The 24,373-nt window shown below is 41.3% G+C and overlaps 1 protein-coding gene across 1 annotated transcript in view; it reads right to left on the bottom strand.

Annotated features, from left to right (window-relative positions):
• eys (eyes shut homolog) overlaps positions 1-24,373 on the bottom strand; it is a 334,776-nt gene that overhangs the window by 255,702 nt on the left and 54,701 nt on the right. Inside the window, exons 11-12 of the mRNA XM_072669909.1 lie at positions 21,625-21,729; positions 633-755 (exon numbers count right to left, since the gene is read on the bottom strand). Coding sequence (XP_072526010.1) covers positions 633-755; positions 21,625-21,729 — 228 coding nt within the window. The remainder of the gene's footprint in view (positions 1-632; positions 756-21,624; positions 21,730-24,373) is intronic.

Below are 24,373 nucleotides of genomic sequence, written 5' to 3'. Positions count from 1 at the left end.
TTCAAAGGCCTATGGATTTTCTGTGATATATATGAGTGTGGTAAATACCCTCCTGTCAGAAAGCCTGGCTTTGATGTTGATTATAGAAAGATCGTGTATGGTGATATTACAGAGATACAACACCTAGTCATATATGTGTGTGTGTTTGTCTACATGGTAATACAGCTGAATATAACTGTCAAGAATGGAAATTCAGTGGTAAAATGGCATGGATGTCTAAGACGGTTCGGTGCAAAGAAGCACATTTAGCCATAGAGAGCTGATCACAGAGGCTCACAAGTACAATTACATGATCAAGGCACCCATAGGCCTGTTCAGATTGGATTCCCAGGCACGCTGCTTTAAAAAATGTGCACCTTCCCTAGGGTTCAAATATTTAGATTCGGTGCAATTCCAATTAATGATGTGCTTAAATGCAGAATTACCCCCATCCCCCCTCGGAGACCTGCTTTCTTTCAGTTCTCTCTTTCAGTTTCCTCCCGCACCTTTTTTTTGTTTCCCCAGTCATTAGTGTGCGTTTGGTCATTGTTCATTGGTATGCACAGACCCTGCTGCGGCGCTGAGTAGTTTGGATAGACATTATGTAAGAGGGAAATCGGAATAATCAGAGACTGATTGCATCAGCCACTTACCGGCGAATCCCTCGGGGCAGACGCATGCATAATCCCCTGCCAGGTCAATGCAGGTGGAATTATTAACGCAGAAGCCCGAGTCACAGTCATTAGGCTTCTTTTCACAGCGCTCGCCCTCCAAACCTGCAGTCCATGGAGACAAAGCACAATATGGTCAGCCTCCTCAACACCAGCAGGATACGGCTGTGAGGCACTAGAATAAAAGGGAAGATTGATGTGAGAGTGTCATATATGATATGATTTTAAACCCATCGCAGATATAGTGATGAGCCCAAAATAATACATCGCAAATGAGGCAAAACCCTGGACCAATCAAATAGCCCAATTGATTCGTATGAATCACTAATTAAACTAAATTTATAGGCCTGTGTTATTCTGGTATTCTGACTAATGAAGTTTTTGTGGGTTTATGCTCTAGCAGTCATATAGTGTGTGTGTGTGTATGTGTATATATATATATATATATATATATATATATATATATATATATATATATATATATATATATATATATATATACACACACACACACACACACACACACACACATCAGCCATAACATTAACACTATTAATGATCATCTACAGTGGCTCCTGTCAAGGGGTGGATCTATTAGGGAGCAAGTGATCAGTCAGTTCCTGAAGATGATGAAGGTGTTGGAGCAGTAAAAATGGGCAAGCGTAAGAATCTGAGACACTTTGACAAGAACCAGACTGTGATGTTCTAGACGACTGGGTCAGAACATCTCCAAAACATCAGGCAGGTCTTGTGGGGGTTTTCTGGTACACAGTGGCCAGCACCTACCAAAAGTGCTCCAAGAAACGAGGGACAACCAGTGAACCAGTGAGAGGGTCATGGCAACCTAAGGCTCTTAGATGCTAATGGAGGCCCCACCTCTCAACTTACAGCACCGAAAGGTTCTGCTGCTAGCTAACAATAGTCTTGGTGGTAGATACAACAGGACACATTCAGAGGTCTTGTGGAGACCACAAGAGGATCTACTCAGTATAAGGCATATGGTATTCATTTTATGGCTGATCAGTGAACACACACACACACACACACGCATGCACACGCTTGGTTGCTGGTAGTAAATGTTATGGTGTGTGTGTATTTTCCCTATACGTGTCCTATATATATATATATATATATATATATATATATATATATATATATATATATATATATATATATATATATATGTGTGTGTGTATGTATGCATGTATGTGTATATATATAATGTATGTGTGTGTACATGTGTGTATATATATATATATATGTGTGTGTGTGTGTGTGTGCGCACATGTGTATGTATGTATACATAATGTATGTACATACATATTTCTATTTTTCTTAATCAAATTGCTTTTAATTACAAAATCTTTGATACCTACTACAGTTACTCAAATACCTCTTTTAGTATAATGTCATCATTAGTGTCCAGGCTGTGTGAAATCCAATGATTTAAGTTGGAATTCAACTCTCCCTCAAGATGAAGGGGTGGCGGGGGGGCGGAAGAGATCTGTATTTCATGCTAAAGCACCGTTAAACTGTCTAGGACAGCAGCCATCTCAGAATCAGCTGTTCTGAAATGGTCTCTCCTCTAGCGTCTGCCAAGTGGAAACGCAAAGTCATATACTATAGATGGGACCAGTCAGAAGGCATCCGTCAGGGAGCGCCTGCACTTCTTAGATCAAGCGCATTCAGGCGTATTGGAACGCAGCCGGCTTTATTTCACATTACGGCAGATTACAGTGCTTCTGTCAGGCCCGTTAAAAACAACGCACTATATCTGCACCTTATTCCACCTTCACTAAGAACGCAGGGGGGGTTGATGGGGGGCTTAACAGCGTGACGTGAAGGAGAGTGCAGGCCTCCAAATTTTCTGACATTTTATGCTCCCGTAAATGTATTCCAGCGCATGGTCACGCTCCAAAATGACTATCATTAGCTTGGTCACAGGCGGCGGCGGCCACGGGAGGGCCGTGACTAATGCCAGGCTATCAGCGGCATCGGCGCAGGGCAAATTCTCATCATTCCTCAAACTGACCATGGAACCAATTTCCACCTCTCCCCATGTCATAAAATTTGACAATTATCCTCGAGTTCATTAATAATGCATAGCAGTCCTCGTCTGCAATCAAGGTTTAATCAGCAGTATGTCTCGCAGGTAGGGGCATCGGTCGAGCCAAGAAATTATTGGCAAATTGCGAGGATTTATTTCCCCCCCTCAATTTAATGACGTAAATGACTCAGAGTAATTTACAATGTTGATGTGTATGTGTGTGTGTGTGTATTGTGGGGACGTTGGAGGGTTAACAAGCAGGTCGGCTTTATCAAAACCAAGCAGATGAGAAAAGATGCTGCTGCTGTAATTTTGCGATTAATCAGAGTTATTGATTTCAGAACATCAGAAGCAAAAATACTTGGGGGATTGATTCCAGCCATCCTAAACTCTGAAAGTGAGAACTCGGGCCTACAGTGATTCAGTGTTATGCAAGCCGTTTAGGACATGTGATTGGTCACTACATGGTCAGGATTGGGCTGTGAGATCCTGATCACTATATCAGCACCACTCAGCACCCTATAGCAGCCCGAAACTTGGAATCTCCTGATGACAGTGTGGATGCTTAGACGACTACACCATTCGGAAGCCCCCCATGCTTTTTTTTGGTTGCATATTCTATTATCAGCCTCCGTTCAATCTGTTCTTCAATGCTCAGGACCCTACAGGACTGACCGCCACAGAGCAGACGGTAGTATTTGGGTGGTGGTTTAGCACTCTCAGTACTGCAGTGACACTGACTGACAGACATGGTGGTGGCGAGTGTGTTAGTAGTGTGTGTTTTATGCTGAGGGTATGAGTGGCTCAGACGCAGCAGTGCTGCTGGAGTGTTTAAACACAGTGTCTGTCTGTCTGTCTGTCAACTCACTGTCCACTCTCTATTAGGACACCCCTATCTTGGTGGTCCACCTTGTAGATGTAAAGTCAGAGACTCAGCACAGTTTGATGGTGTTGGTCATTCGCTAGTCCTTAATCGGCGCTCATAGGACGCTATTGGCTGGATATTTTCAGCAGCATGGGCTACTAGATTGGACAGTAAATATACATTATGTCAGAATATCATTATGAATGGTCCAATAGAAATGCTCCAAATTGGCTTGGAATAAAATGCATTGAAAATTAAGATGACTAAAAATTAATACTATATATACACACATCATTCAAAGTGAAATTTACATGGATTGATGTAATATACATTCATTGTCGATATCTTCAGCAGCATGGGCTAATAAAATAAATCCAACAGATTTATATTATATAAATCACCGCTTACTCAGACCAACACTATCAAATTTACATGAGATACTTCACTCAAAATGCAAATTAATGCAAAGCTAATGAATAAAACTGGCTAGTTAGCATTACTGCAGGCTAATCTGTAATGTAGCATGCGTTAGCCTTCGTTTATGTTTCAGTTTTCATGCAGACTTGCATGAAAACAGGGTCATATTTGAGAGTAATGCTTTATAAATGTTAAATGTTAACGAATAGAATAAGAAATGAAAGGTACTGGTGTCATGTTAGCGGTATAGACTTTTATTCACCAGTGAACTGAAGCTAGTCGGGGTCTGTTAGGATCATGCAGGCTACTTTTATAGTCTGCTATAGCTTTCAGTTGGGTATATGCCAAAAAGGATATTTTTTAAATGGGCACTTGAGCTAAAAGTTACTATTTTGCTATGGTTGAACAATCAGAGTTTGGTACCCAACAAACAGTCAACGTCTTCAGAAGAACATCCAGCAGAACCGCAATACAGGCCAAGTCCAAAACTCCCAAACTGTTACATCACAGTCTTGACTTCTTATATTTACACCCCCAAAATGTACATTAAACCCGCCCACTATCAGGCTATGTACGCAATGGCTTTTTTGAGAGAATATGGAGGTGAAGCTAAGAAGGCTAAAAGCTAAGGCACGCTAGCTGACTGGTTCCAGCATCATATGGAGGTAAGTCATGTATCATGGAGAAGCCGATGAATATTGCCGGTTGCTATGGCAGGTTACAAAGAATGAGGATTTATAAAAGGCAGCAATACTCTATTGTAAAAAAAAAAAAATTATTAATATAATAATAATAATAATATTATAAAGAATAAAACCTTTTGTTTGTTTTGGCTACATTGCCAGGCTAGGCTAGGCTTAATGCTGCTACTGCTAATTATGCTGAAAACGAAAGAAAAATCTGTGTTCTGAGGTACAATAACAGGGTGGGAAAATAACAGGGTGGTAAAAAGGCTCGTAAAACAGCATATGAGCATTTTCCAGCCCAAACGAAGCCATATACTTACTATTTCTCCATCAAACCGTTAAACTATTGAACAAATTTCCTTCTTTAAAGGAAAATGTTCATTCAGAATGCTAATGGTTATAAGTAGCAGTCTCTTCAGCATCATTCAGACCTCCTTTCTGTTCCTCACTAGCTTCCATCCACTGTTACCAATATGAGCAGTTTAGGGTGACGTATTACTTTAATTTCCCTAACTGTCAGGGGCCCAAAAACATCCAGACAGCTGGGCAGACTCTCCCTCTGGGCTTAAGCACCTGTATTTGTCACCATCTTCCACAAAAACAGCCTCGTTTTGGCGCGGCGTCGATTCGCACGGGTTTCGATTTACCTCATGGAACGGACCGCCAGAGCCTGCGGGCGCAGAATCAGGATCATTACCGGTGTCCCTTTGGTTTGCTGAATCCCATAGCCAATTAGGATTTGTATGACTTTGTTTTCCACTCAAAATCAGCTTTACAGAGCGGTTATTGATTCAGAGAGCTCGGCGGGCACATGCGGCCTCAGCCCACTGGATCATTTAATCATGTTTAATAAGAGCCAGTCATCCCCGCTCTGATTTATGACTTTAAACAGGCCGCTGACAAATCCAGCCACGGCCAAGATCAAAGCCAAATACTGCCTTCTAGACTGCCACACGCACTAACGCAGATGAGGACACACACACACACACACACACACACACACACACACACACACACACACACATATATATGCAACATTGCAGGCTACAGTCAACGTCCTCTATCTGTCTCGCAATCAGTCTTATGAGGCTATTTTTCGGAGCGAACTGACAGATCGCTCTCTCGGTCTGGTCATTTACAATGTCTAGCCGTTGGCCAGTGTCCAGCTTAGTGGAGGCTGTGGAGGCTGTGGTGTTCCTGGATCAAAGTTGTGCTTTGACCGGCTCAGACAAAAGGCTGTGAACTAATCTCAGGTCAGTATAAAATGCAGCTGATTAGTATGAAGGCCAAGGAATCAGTGGACACTGTATGTACACTCCCAACACAGCTTCGAAGCTAGGCCAAATGTAATAGCCTAATATCTTTGGGTTCTACCCACAGATTAGGCAACAGTGCTAAGGAACCAAACATTGGATGAAATCAGCTGACCATCTCCTACATTGTGACAACAAAAAGCAGCACAGATTAGTAGAACCATGGTCTCTGGCCAAACCAGCCTCGAGTACAGTTTTTTTTAGCCACCTTAGCTCAAGGTGAAGAGAAGACGAGCCACAAATTACCTCACAAACCTATTATTATTATTATTATTATTATTATTATTTGTTAATTTATTTGATTTTGTATTATTATTACTATAAACAATGTTTTGTTAGTTTTTGCTACATTGCTAGGCTAAGCTAAGCCTAATGCTGCTACTGCTAATCTGCTTTATGGAGAAAATGAAAGGAAAATCTGTGTGCTTTATTTTAAGGTGCAATAACAGGGTGGTAAAATAACAGGGAGGTAAAAAGGCTTTTAATACAGCATATTAGCATAGACTCTGGCCAAACCAGCCTCGAGTACAGTTTTTTTAGACCTTATCTCAGGGTGAACAGAAGACAAGCCTCAAATTACCTCACAAACCTATTATTATTATTAATAATAATAATTAATTAATTTAATTATTTATTTATTTTTATTATTATTACCAATATTATAAACAATGTTTTAGAACGTTCTGCTTTATGCAGGAAAATCTGTGTGCTTCATTCTAAGGTACAATAACAGGGTGGTAAAATAACAGGGTGGTAAAAAGGCTTGTTAAAGAGAATATGAGCATGGTCTCTGGTCAAAACAGCCTCGAGTACAATGTTTTTTAGACCACCTTACCTCAAGGTGAAGAGAAGACAAGCCCCAAATTACCTCACAAACCTAACATTATTATTATTTATTTATTTGATTTTCTAATTATTATTACTATAAACAATGTTTTGTTTTTGCTAGGCTAAGCTAAGCTTAATGCTGCTACTGCTGATCTGCTTTATGCAGAAAACTAAATGAAAATCTGTGTGCTTCATTCTAAGGTACAATAACAGGGTGGTAAAATAACAGGGTGGTAAAAAGGCTTGTTAAAGAGAATATGAGCATGGTCTCTGGTCAAAACAGCCTCAGTTTTTTAGCCCACCTTAGCTCAAGGTGAACAGAAGACAAGCCTCAAATTACCTCACAAACCTATTACTACTATTATATTTATTTATTAAAGAATTTATTTGATTTTTAAATTATTATTACCAATATTATAAACAATGTTTTATAACGTTCTGCTGATCTGCTTTATGCAGAAAATGAAAGGAAAATCTGTGTGCTTCATTCTAAGGTACAATAACAGGGTGGTAAAATAACAGGGTGGTAAAAATGCTTGTAAAACAGCATATGAGCATTTACCAAAAGCCACATATTTACTACTGGATGAAGTCAGCTGCCCATCTCCTATGTGGTGGCAACAAAGAGCATCACAGATTAGTAGAACCATGGTCTCTGGCCAAAACAGCCTTGAGTACAGTATCTGGACCACCTCGGCTCAAGGTGAACAGAAGACGAGCCTCAAATTACCTCACAAACCCTAGAATCCAGCAGAACAGCATACCCCTGTGGAGACCCAGTGAAGTTTGGAGAGAAGTCTTTGTCAGTTCCACCTGAAGTTACATCATTACCCAGTCCTTGCAAGCCCGAGCCCCCACCAGAACTCTGACAGCTCCACAGTGCTTAGGCAGGAGACTGTGCTGCAAGACTGCAAGGTATTAGCGACTGACTGATCCCATTTGTGCAGCACGGAGGTTTGAAGGGGTCTTGCTTGATATCGTTCGATTTGATTAAAACCACACAGGTGCCTCTGCGGGAGTCTGCTTTGCATACTGTATACTGTAGGATTCAGGGGGGACTGATGCACTACAAAGTTTAATATCAAAGGGGCTTCATATAAAGAGGCCTTATAACAAAGCCGCAGGGATTGGAAGTGCTTTGTGGAGTAGGGTTCCTTTTAAGAGACTTGGAAACGGAACTCGCTTCGGTACAACTGACTGGGTTGATACGCGGACTATATCCTGACCAGTATTGAAATGGCACTAATATTAATTATAATGGGATTCATGGGATTGCTGATTACCAATATTATCTAAAAAAAAAAGATGTTAAACCATATGGAACAATATTTCCAGTTCCAGGAAACTGACCCATGTTTATCCAGGTTTAGAAAGTAACTAAAACAAATGTTTTTCTCTATAAATATTATTTTTATCATCTCAATTCATATAAATGTATATAATCAAGGTTTATTGTAATTGATATTTATACCCCCTAGATACATACATAATATGCAACCTTCAGCCTCAAATTTCCCCATCAAACCAATTTGTTTTCAGCAAAAAAGTCAAACATTTTTTTTGACATAAGTATTCAGACACTTTGCTCAGTACTTAGTTGAGGCATCTTTGGCAGTGATTACCACCTCCAGTCTTCTTGGGTATGGTGCCACAAGGTTTTGCACTCCTGCATTTGGGGATTTTCTGCTTTCTTCTCTACAGATCCTCTCAAGCTCTGTCTGGTTGGATGAGGACTGCGAGGGCCATTTTCAGGGCTCTTCAGAGATTCGGTTTGATTGGGTCACTCTAACGTCACTCCTGTGTTGTCTTGGCTGTGTGTGCTTAGGCGGCCATTGTCTTGTTGGAAGCTGAACCTTCGGCCCAGTCTGAGGTCCCGAGTGCTCTGGATCAGATTATCATTACGAAGAGTTCTGTACTTTGCTCCATTCATCATTCCCTCAACCCTGACCAGTCTCCCTGTCCCAGCCGCTGAAAAACACCACCACAGCATGATGCCGCCACCACCATGTTTCACTGTAGGGATGGTTTTGGGCAGGTGATGAGCAGTGCCTGGTTTCCTCTCGACATGAGGTTTAGAAGTGAGGCCCAAAAGTTCCATCCTGGTTTCATCAGACCAGACAATCTCAAGTTGACTGTCGTTTGAGAGCCCTTTAGGTCCTTTCATGTCTTTTACTGAGGAGAGGCTTTTGTCTGGCCACTCAGTCATAAAGCATACATTAGTGGAGCGTTGCAATGATGCAAACTGAAGACCCACCTCTTCAGAGAGTACTTGGAATAGTTCTATGGTCGCCTTATTGTATTGCGTTTAGTAATGTCTAAGCTTGGAGGTATCTTTTGAATTATTAGTCTATTCTAACTAGCTAAGGCTTTTCTTGGGTAAATAGCAAAGCACTTTGTAAGTCACTCTGGATAAGAGCGTCTGCTAAATGCCATAAATGTAAATGTAAATGGTTGACTTTCCGGAGGTTACTCCCATCCCCACACAGGACCTTTGGAGCTCAGCCAGAGTGACTATTGGGTTCTTGGTCACCTCTCTTACCAAGGCCCTTCTCCCCTTGATTATTTAGTTTGATAGGACGGCCAGCTGTAGGAAGAGTTCTTCTTATTCCCCTATTGGAGAACCACTGTGCTTTTGGAAACCTTTATTGCGTCAGTTTTTTTTATCCTTCTCCAGATCTGTGCCTCCACACAATCCAGTCTCTGAGCTCTACAGGCAAATCTTTCCTCCTCATGGCTTGATTTTTGCTCTGATATAGATGGTCAGTTTTTCCAAATCATGTCATCTGAATTTACCACAGGTGGACTCCAATCAAGTTGCAGAAACATCTCAAAGAAGACCAAGGGAAATGGGAGACTCCCTGAGCTAAATTGAATAAAGTGTCTAAATACTTTCTAAAAAAAAAAAAAATTAAAAAGGAAAAACATAAAATTTTGTTTACACTTTCTTATTATTATATTATAGAAAAGATTGATGGGGAAAACATTATTTTTCTATTTTTTTTCCAGGCCTCAACATAATTAAATGTGAAAAAACACTACCACCAATTACACTAATTAAACCCCGCAGAAAAAAAAAGTTTCAAGCTTCAAATATGATCAAAAATATCGTTCCTGTGTTTTTGCTTTGAAACAGGTCAGATTCACCCAGATTAAACCTTAAGAAACTCGAGAGTTTTCAATTGGTAACAATAAACATCAACATAGGCCTTAATGTAGGCCATAGGAACCGATAGGAACCTTAATATAGGCCAACTTCCTATATTCCTGGGTCACGCTCCAGCCTTTCTCGAATCGAATCAAGCAACTACACCTCCCATAATTCCATATTTTTCTCATTGACCATCTTCACAGTACTAATGCCTTTCACCTGTGTCTAATTTAAACCTGTGTATATAAACTTGCTCACTTTGAGGAGCATTGCCAACCTCTCTTGTTGCAGACTGGCTCTAGCTCTCTTGCGTTGGTTATCTTGGAGATGGTCTTGGCTTGTTTTTGGGTTGGGTTCTCCTGGTTGGTCTGTCCTTCTGTTTAGGCTGCTTGGTTGTTTGCTCGTTCAGTGTTGACTGCTGCTTCTGTTTCCAGTTTATGCCTCTAGTCTTGCCCATGTCTGCACTGGTTGCCCTCAAATCGTCCTCTGTTAACCATCACAAGCTCCTCGTTATTAAACCCATTCTTCCATTTTACATTGGCGAGCGTCTGGCCTGAAACTCTGACGTAACATTTTGGTAATACCACACTAGCCACTTACAAATTAAACAAGACATGAGACCTGTGGGAAATTAATTGAGGCATATGTCTTATTAATAAGGAACATGGTATTTAAGGAACTCTAGGAACATAACAAATGTTGCCATTATTCTAAATCTGCATTTTCTAAATCGGTATAATAACAAACGATAACTGAAATGGAAGCCGTTCATGATGCAGACAAATGACATAACAGCAAGGAGCATTCCCAGAGCTCATTCACATTCTGCTTCATTCCATACATTCCCACTACAGATCCACTGGCAGCATATCAGGCAACGTTTCAGAAAGACAGACCGCAGATAGTGACTCGTCCTTGAGAAGGTGCACGCTTAAGTGAAGCTCATCGCGGGATGATTTCATTTACATAAGGAATCACGGACAATCTCTCATTCTGACACATGTCAAAGAATAAGTGCAACCAGAGTAATGAAGTGGTGGTTATTGATACGGTGGCGTGAACCACTGTACAATCATCTCTCAGCTGCAGATGGTGTTTTCATTTGGCGAGGGGCAGGGCTGAATGAATGATACGAAATGGGCTGGACTCTCCATCTCCTTGCTGCTTGGGTGAATTCCCTGCTCATAAACGGTGCAATCATTTCAACTAGCCTCCAAGTGATCTTCCCAGGTCTGAAGATGAACCTGGAGATGAAGTCTAAAGAAATAAAGACGTAGATGAGAGCCTGTCTTAGACATCATACAAGCAGAGGTTTGGTTCTGAGGACAGTGGGAAGCATCCAGTTGTCACGTTTTTCACATTTTCGATGATGCTTAGCTTGCTGGATGATGATCCCCAGGACACTCAGTTGGCTGAGAGGAACCACTGCTCCACACTGTAGTTCCTCAGCCTGACATGGGATTTGGAGTCACTGAGATGAGGAAATCTGAATTACTTTGCATTAACAGGAAAAACATGGCTTAAACTTTCCCACTTTGGCTCCTGGCATCATCTTTTTGCATATTGGGCATGACTCCGCACCCCTTAAGTACCAGCAGCGTGTAGTCGTTCCCCATAGCCTACACTTTATGTAATAATTGTCTGCTTGACTTCAGTACTGAAGGCTGTAAGAGCAAGTTACAATTTTCTGAACTGCTGAGGAGGACTATGCTGGCTGAGTACTGCAGTATTTAGGCTTGCATTGCAACTGAGTGTGCTGTAATATTTAGGCAAATAATGAATATTAAAAGCAACTTTAGCACAAAAACAGTTATTGCCCAAAGAGGAATTGTGTAGTTATCTTAACATGATCTTAACAAGTTCGTATCTTAATGACCAGTGTAGTTGGAATAACATGTTGCCTTAAAATTGTGAGATTTTCATTTTTCTTAATTTTTTACAGTACACAGCCAAAAGCTGAAACTCCTCTAACTGACACATGCATTGGCACTGGGCAAGGTTTGGCTTCTTCAGAATATTCAAATCTATTGTGCAAACTGTGCATCTTCCCACATTTTTATTTATCTCACCAATTAAGATCGCCAATTACCCAACCCGCCCGTGTTCTCTCCCTCCCATCACACACAACACCCCCGACACTACTGAGGGTGAGACCAACACACGCCCCCTCCAACACGTGAGCAGCCAGCCACACCTCTTTTTCAACAACCAACGCGCCTAGAGGCAAGTGTTGCATCCCCGGTGATGACGAATGTGATGTGGGGGATATAGCGCCATCTACCCACCCTAGAGAAAGCAAGGCCAATTGCACTCTTACGGGGCCCCGTTACTAGCAGCATGATCGGGATATGAACCAGCGATCCTCTGATCACATTGACCACGCCTTAGTCCGCTGGAGTGGGGTCCCTTCCCGCATGCTGTTAAAATGGTCTCAACAACAACCTCAGCCTGAATACACACAAGCACACAGACTGCTACAGATTACTCTGATCCTTCCAGTTCACTAATCATATCCACACTGAGCTCCACCTGCTCTGGGACTGTGTGCACTCTGCACTTTAACTGAAACTGTCTCTACTGTACATGAGCTGTGTACTCTTCTCACTACCTGAGCACTAGCTGCTATACTCATTACTGCACTGTACGCCAACACAAGACTGGTCTACGTCAGCATGCACTCCTGAACTTCCTGTTTTACTCTTCCTTTACATGCACAGCACATCCATTGCTGCTCTACATATTTAATCCATTTAAATATCTTACTGTTAAGACAGCCTTCATGCCCACATCTTCACATGCACAGATTTACATTTATATATCCTACTATTCTGCACTGAGATTTAGCCTAGCAGGGTTGGGTTGTACTGCACAACCCTGTATTAGTAGAATGACGAAGTTGAATTCAATCAAGTCAAATTGAGTAGATTTGAATTTAATTGGCTTAATTGCACATTTAGGAGAAATATCTGGACATGAAGACCTTTCACAAGCAGGTCAATACCCTCATGCTGGTCACTACTATTTGGACATAAACTATCATGCTATCACAATATCATCAAATAAGAATCAACTATCCAATCCACAGTGAGACTAGAGCCAGGAGCTACATGACAATGAGATATCTTCTTAATAAAGTGCATGCTACGTTGCACATCATGGGTGGGCTAGTTCTAGAAAACTGACCAGCTGCATTTTTCAGTAAAACAGGCATAGAAGAGTCTTCCAGGTGGCATATCTGTGTTCTAAACTTTTATATTTTTAATTGCTAATTGCTTGAATTCAAACTTCCAAAGATAGAAAGACTTAATTATCCCTGCATGTAAATCTGGGCAATGCATGAAGAGCTGAATTCAACACTTCTTTGTACTCATAGCCATTAATAGCAATGCATTGCATCCGTTCTAATTTAATGAAGCTCAGAAAAACATACTTAGAATTCAATTAAACTAACCGTTACCTAGCCAAATCCGTAATATATAGGAGGTACACTATATGGACAAAAGTATTGGGACACCTGCTCAGTCATTGTTTAATGAAATCAAATCAATGGTATGCGGTAGATATATTAAAAACAAACAAACAAAAAAAAACAACAACAGTGGACCCATCCACTATCCATTGAAAAGTTCTTCAGGGAAGCAAACATGACCCTTAAGTGGCATGGCACCAGAGAATCCACCTGGCACCTTTATTTTAGTGTATAATACACATGTACCTCTTTTCTTAATGCACCTCTTTCTCCTTGACAAATTCCTCAAGCCTTGTTAGCCGAGCTGTAAAAGGAACTCGCGTTTCCAGATTCCGACGTCGTTTATGGCCGTTTTATGTTTTATTAGGTAAAGACGTCCTTTCGGCCTGCAGATTTATGAAGCCATTGATTCTTCCTCTGGCAGTCTACCTGCTGCCCGGTATGCTAATAGGCCGCATCTGCGGCACGAAGGCTCACCACGGCCTATCTGATCCATATCACATTTGTCTGGCCAAGCTCAGTGCACTGACTGCAAGCCCCTGATGGATGAGCACGTCGATAGCCTTTGTTATAAATAAAACACAGCCACCCACGGTAACTAATATTCGCTCGATACCTGCGGTAAATAAGGCTGACCAATGCGTGTTGCTCGATAATTGAACAAATTACAGCCTTAATAAATGTCCCTGGGTTTCCGCGTCAATAGCGCACAATGAGAGCAGAGAATTTGACATCTCATCAGATATCATTGGGCAGATCGTTAGGAAATATATGTATATATAATAGATTAAGTAAATAAATAAAAAAGCTGAGTAAGAGAACAGGTTAACCAAACATAAAAACGCAGTGGGTAGAAGTGGGCTGAGCTTTTTTTGCCTCTGGCTTCTTATAACCCATACCATTTCTACATGAATGCAAATTATTAAATAGTCGAGAAACAATGCTTTTTACACTCTTGACCTTGGATCAGCCAATCAGTTGATTGATAAGCTAGAAAAAAAAATTCCTGTATGTTAGCATAACATTTCATGTATGCAAGGTAACTTTTCCTAGGCCTGATGTCTGGATATTTTTGAAAATCTAGGGTTTTCTAAGCACCTACAGCATTTCTGAATATCTTCACATTCGCAGGAGATTGCAGAGCCCGAATTCCTAAAATCCAAGACCTCACCAAGTTTGGCATCAAATTCCTCAAAGATGCAGTATAACGGCCAAAGCAGACCTAAATACTGTAGCGGTGTCCGACAATGTGTCCTATTTAGTGTATAACTTTGGGTGTTCTGCAATTTTGTAATGGTGACTGAAAACGTAGTGCTGTATTTTGAATGCACTGTAACAATCCCACAATGCACTGTGATATACAGTGTGCAAACGACACACACTAAATGGACATGGAATACCCATAATTCATTGTGTTGTTTGGTTTAAAGATTCGTACAGAGCTTCTCTGAGGAAGACTGATGGGCAGGTTATTTATGGAATTCTTTGGAACACAAAGAGGTGTTGGAAGTCGTTCACTATCTTGCTGAATTCCGTACCCTATAATAGTGCCCTATATAGTGAGCTGGGTTTTCACATGTAGGGGATAGTGAATAAGGGGTAGAGGGGTATAAAGCCCCCCAGCATTGAACTGTGAAGTAGAAGAACTGTGTTCTCTGGAATGATGATGGTGCTCTATCCAGTAATTTTGGGGATGAGGTAAGGTGGTGATCATCCAACATCCAGAACCTTACCAACACTATTGTTGGTCACTACCTGCAATCATTCCCTTACTGCAATGCTCCTCCAAAATCTAGTAGAAAGCCTTCTTCCCAGGACAGTAGAGACAGTTACTCCAACAAAAGCAGGATAGACAGGCAGGTGTGTGTCTTCACCCTCCCAGTGTCGAGAGCATTGCATGTGATTGGGGAGAATATGAATGGGCTGGGTAATCGGCAATCTAAATTGGGGTGAAAATGGGTGAAAATAAATAAATAAATAAATAAAAATAATATTAAAAAGAGCCTTCCTGGCAAACAAATCATCAGTAAAACACTGAGCCTCAACAAATCATCCTCACAGGCTCCTGCGGCCTAAAGCTTCTCTTCCTCCATCATGTATTATGCACCGAGCCATTAATGGACGGCGAGTGCTTCCACCAAATCACGGGAGCGGTATTTAATAACCAATTGCGCGTGCAATTCACTGGGAGGTTAATGTTGCATGAAGGAATGTCATACTTACCGTGCAGCCTTGTCCAAATGGGACTTGCTGACCCAACCCACAGCCAGGAGTTACTTTCATTAGCCCAAAGCACTGGAGCGCCGCGCCCGCCCCCTTACAATGCCATCGCGCTCAAGCCAGCCACTGTCTCAACACACCTTAAAAATGCATTATGCACACTTAATGCTGGCACAAGCGAAGGCGGCTATTGCGACGATCTTGCCACGGCGCATTAAAGACTTTTTCTGTTTTATAGCAGCATATTCAGAGTGTAATTTAAATCGACAAAAGTATTGGGACACCAGCTCGTTCACTGTTTCTTCTGAACGCAAGGTTTTTAAAAAGAGCTTATCTTGCTTTTGTTGGAGTAACTGTCTCTACTGAGGAAGAAGACTTTCTACTAGATTTTGAAGGAGCATTGGTGTGAGGATTTTGATTGCATTCAGCAACAAGAGCGGAGTTAGTGTGATCAGGATGTTGGATAATTGATCGCCACCTCACCTCTTAATCCCCAACTCATCCCAAAAGTATTCCAGAGAGAACAGTTCTTTCACTGCTCCACAGCTCAATGCTACCCCTCTAGCCCACACCTGGCATTAGGCAGCATGGCGTCAATGCTTTCATGCTTATCCCCTTTTAGAGAGTCCTATTCTATTGGCTATACTTTTCTACAGGAACTAGGCAATCTGTGTCAGCAACGGGTGAATAACCTAATGCATTTATTATTAAGGGTGTCCACAAACATTTAATACCCTTGGTTTCGGAAAAAGTAATATATAAATAAACAGGTGTCCCAATACTTTAGTCCTTTTATAGTGTACCATGAATTGTCTTTTCTATTTAGTGGAAAAGCCAAAAGCTCTAGAAGTAAAGTACACAGCACACGCTGTCTATAATATCAAGCATAATATAGTATGTTATGCTCGAAGCATTGCTTTCATTGTTGGCCTTGTTAGCAAAGCTTGGATGAACTATCCTTTCAACCCTTGGCTTTACCAGTCATTAAGCTTGCCCAGGGCATTTGAAAGGATCCGTTCTCAATGCTCCATGCACTACTCTTAGATAAATTGAGGTAATAAAGCAAGAGGGAGTCCATATTTTGTCACAACTTTTTGTTAAGGTGCTCAATCTGACAGTGTAATTGACTGCAATGATTATAGAGGAGGCAGAAAAACTCGGGCTGTTAGCTGAAGAATTAAAGCGCGTGGATATTCCGCCACCGAAACTGACAGTAAAGCAACATCAACCAGCAAGCCATCCATCACAGCAATATTCGGAGAGGGATGAGTTTCAAGCTACATTTGATACTGCGTCTACTACAACAAAACTCATTTGGAAAATAATTAGATGCACCATTCCGTACACACACACACACACACACACACACACACACACACACACACACACACACACACACACACACACACACACACACACACACACACACTCCCGCTGGAGGAGTGGAGCGATGTGCATCTCCGTTTTCCTTCTGGAGCAAACTGAAGCAAACATCTGAAGACAAATAATTAATACAAAAGCCCTGACTGCTAATTAGGCGAGATGCAGATCCAAATACTACAGGAAAATGGACAAAAGTATTGGGACACCTGCTTATTCGTGGATTCTTCTGAAATCTTGGTTGTTCAAAAATAGCTTATCCTGCTTTTGGAGTTGGAGTGGGTTTTTTACTAGATTTTGGAGGAGCATTGCTGTGAGGATCTGATTGCATTCAGCAACAAGAGCGGGGTTAGTGCAGTCAAGATGTTGTCAGGATGATCAAACCCCACCTACCCCACCTCATCATGCCCAACTCTCCAACTTATCCCAAAAGTACTGTATGGAGCTCCACCATCCATCATTCCAGAGAACACATTTCTTCCACTGCTCCACAGCTCAATACTGGGGAGGGGGGGGCTTTATACCCCTCTATGGCTCAGCGGTGAGAGCTCCGGGCTATTGATGACAGGGTTGTGGGTTCAATAACCGGGCTCGGCAAGCTGCCACTGTGGGGCCCTTGAGCAAGGCCCTTACCCTCTCTCTGCTCCCTGGGTGCTGGAGTTAGCTGCCCATCGCTCTGGGGGTGTGTGTGTGCTCACTGCCCCTAGCTCACTAGTGTGTGTGTGTGTGTGTGTGTGTGTGTGTGTGTGTGTGTGTGTGTGTGTGTGTGTGTGTGTGTGTTCACTACCACAGATGGGTTAAATGCAGATGACACATTTCGCTGTACATAGTACAGTAACACCTTCACCTTTACCTGTGTGTGCGTGTATGTGTGCATTTGCACATCTGTGTCAGCAAGAACTTAGCAAAGTAGCTCAATGCATTCATTAGAAGGGGTGTTTCCACAAACATTTGCACATATGCACGTACCATAGAACTGCATATTTCATGTACGCTGTAGCCTTAAATGTTAACACAGGAGTCATAAATGTATAAATAACCAGTAAATATTCATCAAGGGTTCCCGGAAATCAGTGGCGCAGCACTCGGAGGATGATGAAACGTTATTATTATAGTGGAGGATTGATTATGCACAGCTTGAGTATCTACAAAGTGATATCCTATTATGGACGTTCTAAAAAATACCCCACTGAAACCCTAATTACACATTGTGAAAGTGTGGACCTGGGATCCTTCCAAATGATTCATAATTCACAATTGATTCTTTAGTGGCCGCCTTAGATCCCATTATGCATATCCAGGTTCTGCCAAATGATTCCTAATTTTCAATTAGTTCTTGGTAGCAACAATTTCAGCTGATTGTTTTAAGCTTTCGTTTTTGCTTGTATGTTACCAGGAATTAGAACCACAGAATTACACACACACACACACACACACACACATATATATATATATATATATACATACACAGCTGTTTGAGCAGTTATATAATATAAAAGATATAATATAATTATTTTCATCATTTCTCTGCATTACTTTAGCAGGTGTTTTTGAGCAGTTGTAATTTCTGCAAATACATAAATGCTCTAAATAGTAAATATTTTAATTTGGAATTTAGGGGAAATGTTGTCCATGTCCATATATATATATATATATATATATATATATATATATATATATATATATATATATATATATATATATATATATATATATAAAAAGAGACCACCCTACATGAGTTTCTCTAGTTTTACCATTTATAGGCAGTGTGTTTCAGGGTTATTAACATTTGCGTTGTATTTCATAAACCATGGACAACATTTCCCCTAAATTCCAAATAAAAATTTTAATATTTAGAGCATTTATTTATTTAAAGAAATGACAACTGCTCAAAAACAGATAAATAATAAAGGTATAAACAGACAAATAATACAAAGAAATTATGATAATAATTATAATAAAATAAGTTATTATTCAGATTTAAACACAGTACTAATATCTGAACTTTGAGAGCATTCAGAAATCACTATGGTGAAATAATAACCTCGACGGCCAATCACAGCCCTCATGTCTCGGCCGGCTCTCCACTAGTCTTTCACTGTATTGCTGTTGGGACTTTATGCCATTCATAGTCTGTAAATTCAGGTACCTCAGCTTTGTTTGATGAAATGCCTGGAATAAAATGACTGCCAAACACGTAGAGATGCAAATTTAAGAAAATATAAATAAATAAATAAAATAATATATATATATATATATATATATATATATATATATATATATATATATTAAAAAGGCAATGGTCACTTCATTTCACTACACTTTCAATTATTATCACTCCAAAATATATCATCACTGTCAAATGAAAAACATGCATCTACATGCTCCTTTACAGAAGAGGGCAAAAATATTCCTAATTTTGAATGAACGTTAATGTAAAATTAGAGTCAATTACTGCTACATTTAGAGCATTTCTATTGGTCCATTCATCCAGAAGTATTTACATAGTGTACAGACCAGACAGCTACAGCATTCAAATCATGAAGAAAGCTAAAAAGACAAAAAAAATGGATGTACATGTTTTTCATTGGACAGCAGGGATTTACTATATGAAGTAAACACAATGAGGTACTGAAGTCCCAGTTGGGGAGCAGCAATACTTAAGCACACAATAGCCCTGTTAGAAATACAATAGGTAAAGTCATATGTAAATATGGACCATGAAAAACAAGGAGGCCGGGTGGGCCCCCATAAAAGCAGTGCTATAGTAAAAGGCTAATAGCAGCAGATTATTCAATGAGACTTTTTTGACTCTTTTTTGGTGCTTTACAGATTTATACATTTTACAAGATTCTTCAAAGAACCGTCTGCAAGCTGTCTTCCAATACTGCAACTCAGGCAAGTTGTAGCTTCAAGGGGAACAGAGTCCCTGCCATTTTGCCCTCATAGTGGTGTCTTGATTAGTTTATTTATTAAGTGTATTATCCCAGGCACATGGGGGCCTGTATGGTTAGCCCAACTAGGGACCAGAAATGAATGCCCACCTGGGTCAGTGATGGGACCAGGAGGGGTTAAACATGGACCCCATCTGGGCTGCACACGGCACATGGAGCCTACATAGGTCCCAGGTGAAATTAGGGTTGGCTATAACGATTGTGCCCAGTCGGGAAGCCCAACCGGGTCCCAGTAACAACACATGTACAAACCCTGAAGCAAACTTCTGAAGACAAATAATTAAGACAAAAGCTCTGACTGCTAATTAGACGAGATAAAGATCCAAATACTACAGGAAAATGGACAAAAGTATTGGGACACCTAGGCCCACCTTGATCCCACCTAGCCCATGTTACATTCATGTGAGCCCCACATAAGCATGTTGGATAAACAGCCTCCGCTGGGAACAGAACCACTGGGTCAACTTCATCGTCCCTGATTGACCTCTGGTGAAGCACCAGCGGACTGTTAATATTTTACCCCGGGCAGAAAACTGAGCATGTCCTGTATAGACCATATTCAGAAATGGCACATGTTATTAATCCCTTAGATTTGCCCCTTGTATTTGAGCCCATACTTGATCATTGTCATGCATCTATTACTGTCATTAACAATTGTCATTACTATTTTTAGTAATTTTACTATTATCAATTTCATAGGTCCCAAAATAGAGCCCTGTGGGACCTCAATAAACTAATTATTCACAATAGTTTCAGCAGTAGGATTAATAACTGAAAAGTAACTCTAAAGGGTGTAAAGGGTTAAAAAATAGGGGTCAGAAATAGCTGGTGTTTCAGCATCAAAAGCTTGAGCTGTCACAATCTTTTATTTTGTAATGATTTACGACTCGGGCCCAAACGTTGCGAATTCTCACAAAAGCTATATTGTTTGGCCATTTCCCAAAACTAGAACTTCTGTGCTGCCATTCGTCAACCATGTACTGCAGCTAAAGCTCCATTTTTGCTAGAAAACCCACTCGACTCCCTCGCCACTAATCGACAACACAGCAGGGCAGCTAGGAGGAGGTGAAAAACAAGGGGGTAAAGACTGTGAAGAAGGCCAGAGTAAGCCCTTTCCTGGTACATCTGTTAACTCTACCAGGACCTAATCACATCCGGCTTACCTAACTTAATTTCTGAGAAGCCAAAAAGATCAAGCGCACCTAAATCACATCTGCCCCCGAAAGCGCAGCGGCTACGGAACTCAAACCTGACAGGATGCTCGCCTGTTTTCTTTCACCATCGGGTTTAAGAGGAGTCCTTTTAACCAGCAGTGGGAAATTTACACTGATGCGCTGCTGTACTGTCTTACCCTGAGGTGGGGTGACATCACATCTTTATCATGTATGGAAGATGGAGGCCATGGTTCTTAGAAAGGACGAATATGAACAGCCCTGCGTATGCACACGTCTGCACAAGCTCATAAGTGGGCTCTTTCAAATGGATGCAGAGGAACGATTACTTACAGGAGGAGGCAGGCCTCACTACGACACTGTCATTTTTCAAAGGCGAAACCCTTCATTCTGAACCCAATCAATCAAATCAGGCGAGGATGGCTGTGTGTATACGGCTCAAAAACACGGGTGTTCGGTGGAAGACTGTACTCACCGGATGGACAGATACAAATGTAGTCATTGATTAGATCCACGCATGAACCTCCATTAAGGCAGGGCATGGACCAGCAGTCGTTGGTATTCTCCGAGCAGGTCCGACCTGTGGTGGAACATTCAAGGGTGAATTTAATGCAGGGGTAGGTTCTTGACAACCTCCAAATGGTCTAGCAATGGATGTTCTAACCGTGGATATTCCTCTCCTCACTGTCCATGTGTTCATTTCTTGGCCCATGCAATAACAGTGCCTCCACCATGTTTGACACTGTTTCTAATAAATGCATTCAGCTTCCTTAAGTTGCTGTGCAAATGCACCACACAGTTTGTCTAGTCCCAGACGGGAAGCACTGCTAATAGAACAGGACCATGCTGCCTAATGCCAGGTGTGGGCTAGTAGAGGGGTATAAAGCCCCCCAGCATTGAACCGTGGAGCAGTGGAAGAACTGTGCTTTCTGGAATAGGAGGATGAGGTGGGGAGGTCATCATCATCATCATGCAACAATATCCTGATCTTACTAATGCTCTAATGTCGCTGAATGCAATCAAATCCTCACAGCAATGTTCATTCAAAAGCTAGCAGAGAGGCTTCTACACTGGACAGTGTTTTTTACACCCTTGATTTTAGAATAAACAATAAATAAGCAGGTGTCCCAATACTTTTGTCTAATCTTGATTGATTTATTTCTGATTGGTGTACGAAGGCACAATTATAAAGTACTGTCCAAGTACTTATGAAACTGACTGTCTAAACCTTCCGATGCTGTCCAGAAGCACCTCATCGGACGCTAAAAGTGCTCCGAAAAACCATGGTTAGCTTGAGCAGGCGTGGCCAATTAGGACTGGACCCAACCTTTGAAGGAAGGATCTCCAGGAGGCAGCATGGTGGCCATGACACTCCACAGCTAGGATGTTTCAAGGGGCCTATTAGGTGTTCCTCTCACTGTATCTAGCCTAGAAATAGAAGAGGAAGGAGCTAACTAAGAGAGACAGCAGTTATCTCTGCATTAGCGCCTGTATCGGTCCCGTGTCGCTCTCCCTGAAGGACGCAAACGTACATTTGTTCCGTCTGGCTCCAAATGCAGAACTGAAGGCCTCGTCTATTAATGAAGCACAAATAAACAGCACATTTGCAAATTCCCTTTAAACAAACCTAATCACGATGCTTTCATTTCCCACTGTATTTGTTGAAAAACAATATTGGGTTTATTAGCTTATTGCTGTCATAATTATCTTCATTAGTTCATTGCTGTCATAATTACGGTTCTTATAATGTGTCACCACCGTAATTATGATTCCTCTCTAATCCGGTTCAACCTGAAGCGAGCTAAGTCACAGAAGATGGGACTACCACACACTTACTGCTCCACATACTAATACTGAACTGGTTCACCTGTCTGCACCCTCCATCAGCCAGAACATTAAAACCACTTCTCTAATATAGAGAAGTTAAAAGCAAGGACCCCACTAGAACCTCTGAAGGTGTCCTGTGGTGTCTGGCACCAAGACTAACATTAGCAACAGATCCTCTAAGTCCTGTAAGTTGTGTGGTGGGACCTTCATGAGCATCATTGAGCCCTGGGTACCCATGACCCTGTCACTGGTTCACCGGTTGACCTTCCTTGCTGACCACTTGGAGATGTTCCGACCCATCTAGTCTTCGTAATTTGCCTTTTTATAGTAATTCAGATAGCAATTGGCTAGCAACCACCTAGCAACCACTAAGCAACACCACAGCAACCACCTAGCAGCCATTTAGTGATGTCATAGCAACCATCCGGGATACCACAGCAACCACCTAACAAGCAATTAACAACCACTAAGCAATTCACTAAATCTGTAGAGGTTGGTAGGTGCTGACCACTTGGAGATGTTTCGACCCAGTCGTCTAGCCTTCGTAAATTGTTATTTTTTATAATAATTCAGATAGCAATTTGCTTGCAACCACTTAACAACACCACAGCAACCACCTAGCAGTAATTTGGTGAGGTCATAGCAACCATCCGGGATACCCCAACAACCACCTAACAAGCAATTAACAACCACTAAGCAATTCACTCAATCTGTAGAGGTTGGTAGGTGCTGACCACTTGGGGATATACCGACTCCGTCATCTAGTCTTCATAATTTGGCTTTTTATAGTAATTCAGATAGCAATTGGCTAGCAACCACCTAGCAACCACTAAGCAACACCACAGCAACCACCTAACAAGCAATTAACAACCCCTTTAGCAATTTACTCAATCTGTGGAGGTTGGTAGGTGCTGACCACTTGGAGATATTCCGACGCAGTCGTCTAGCCTTCGTAACTTGGCTTTTTATAGTAATTCAGATAGCAATTTGCTTGCAACCACCTAGCAACACCACAGCAACCACCTAGCAGCCATTTGGTGACGTCATAGCAACCATCCGGGATACCACAGCAACCACCTAACAAGCAATTAACAACCACTAAGCAATTCACTCCATCTGTGAGTGGTTTTAATGTTATGGCTGATTACCTATATTATATTCTAAGGTTTTTCAGCCATGAATTTAATGTGAATTTTAAAATATTGCACACGAATTTCGTAAAACCTTTAACGATGGAAACAGATCTGTCAAATACGTGGTGGCAAAGGAGCCAAACACCTGTACACTTCCCATACTACAGCAGGCAGTGTGCTCCTAATAGTGGTGCACTATTGTTTGCATACTATGTAGTGCAGTAGTGCGACATCTGGGATACAGCAGCGACTTCAGCCCTCATT

Source organism: Salminus brasiliensis, chromosome 24, assembly GCF_030463535.1.
Source record: "Salminus brasiliensis chromosome 24, fSalBra1.hap2, whole genome shotgun sequence".
NCBI lineage: Eukaryota > Metazoa > Chordata > Actinopteri > Characiformes > Bryconidae > Salminus > Salminus brasiliensis.
This window is presented reverse-complemented; position numbering and strand designations above follow the sequence as displayed.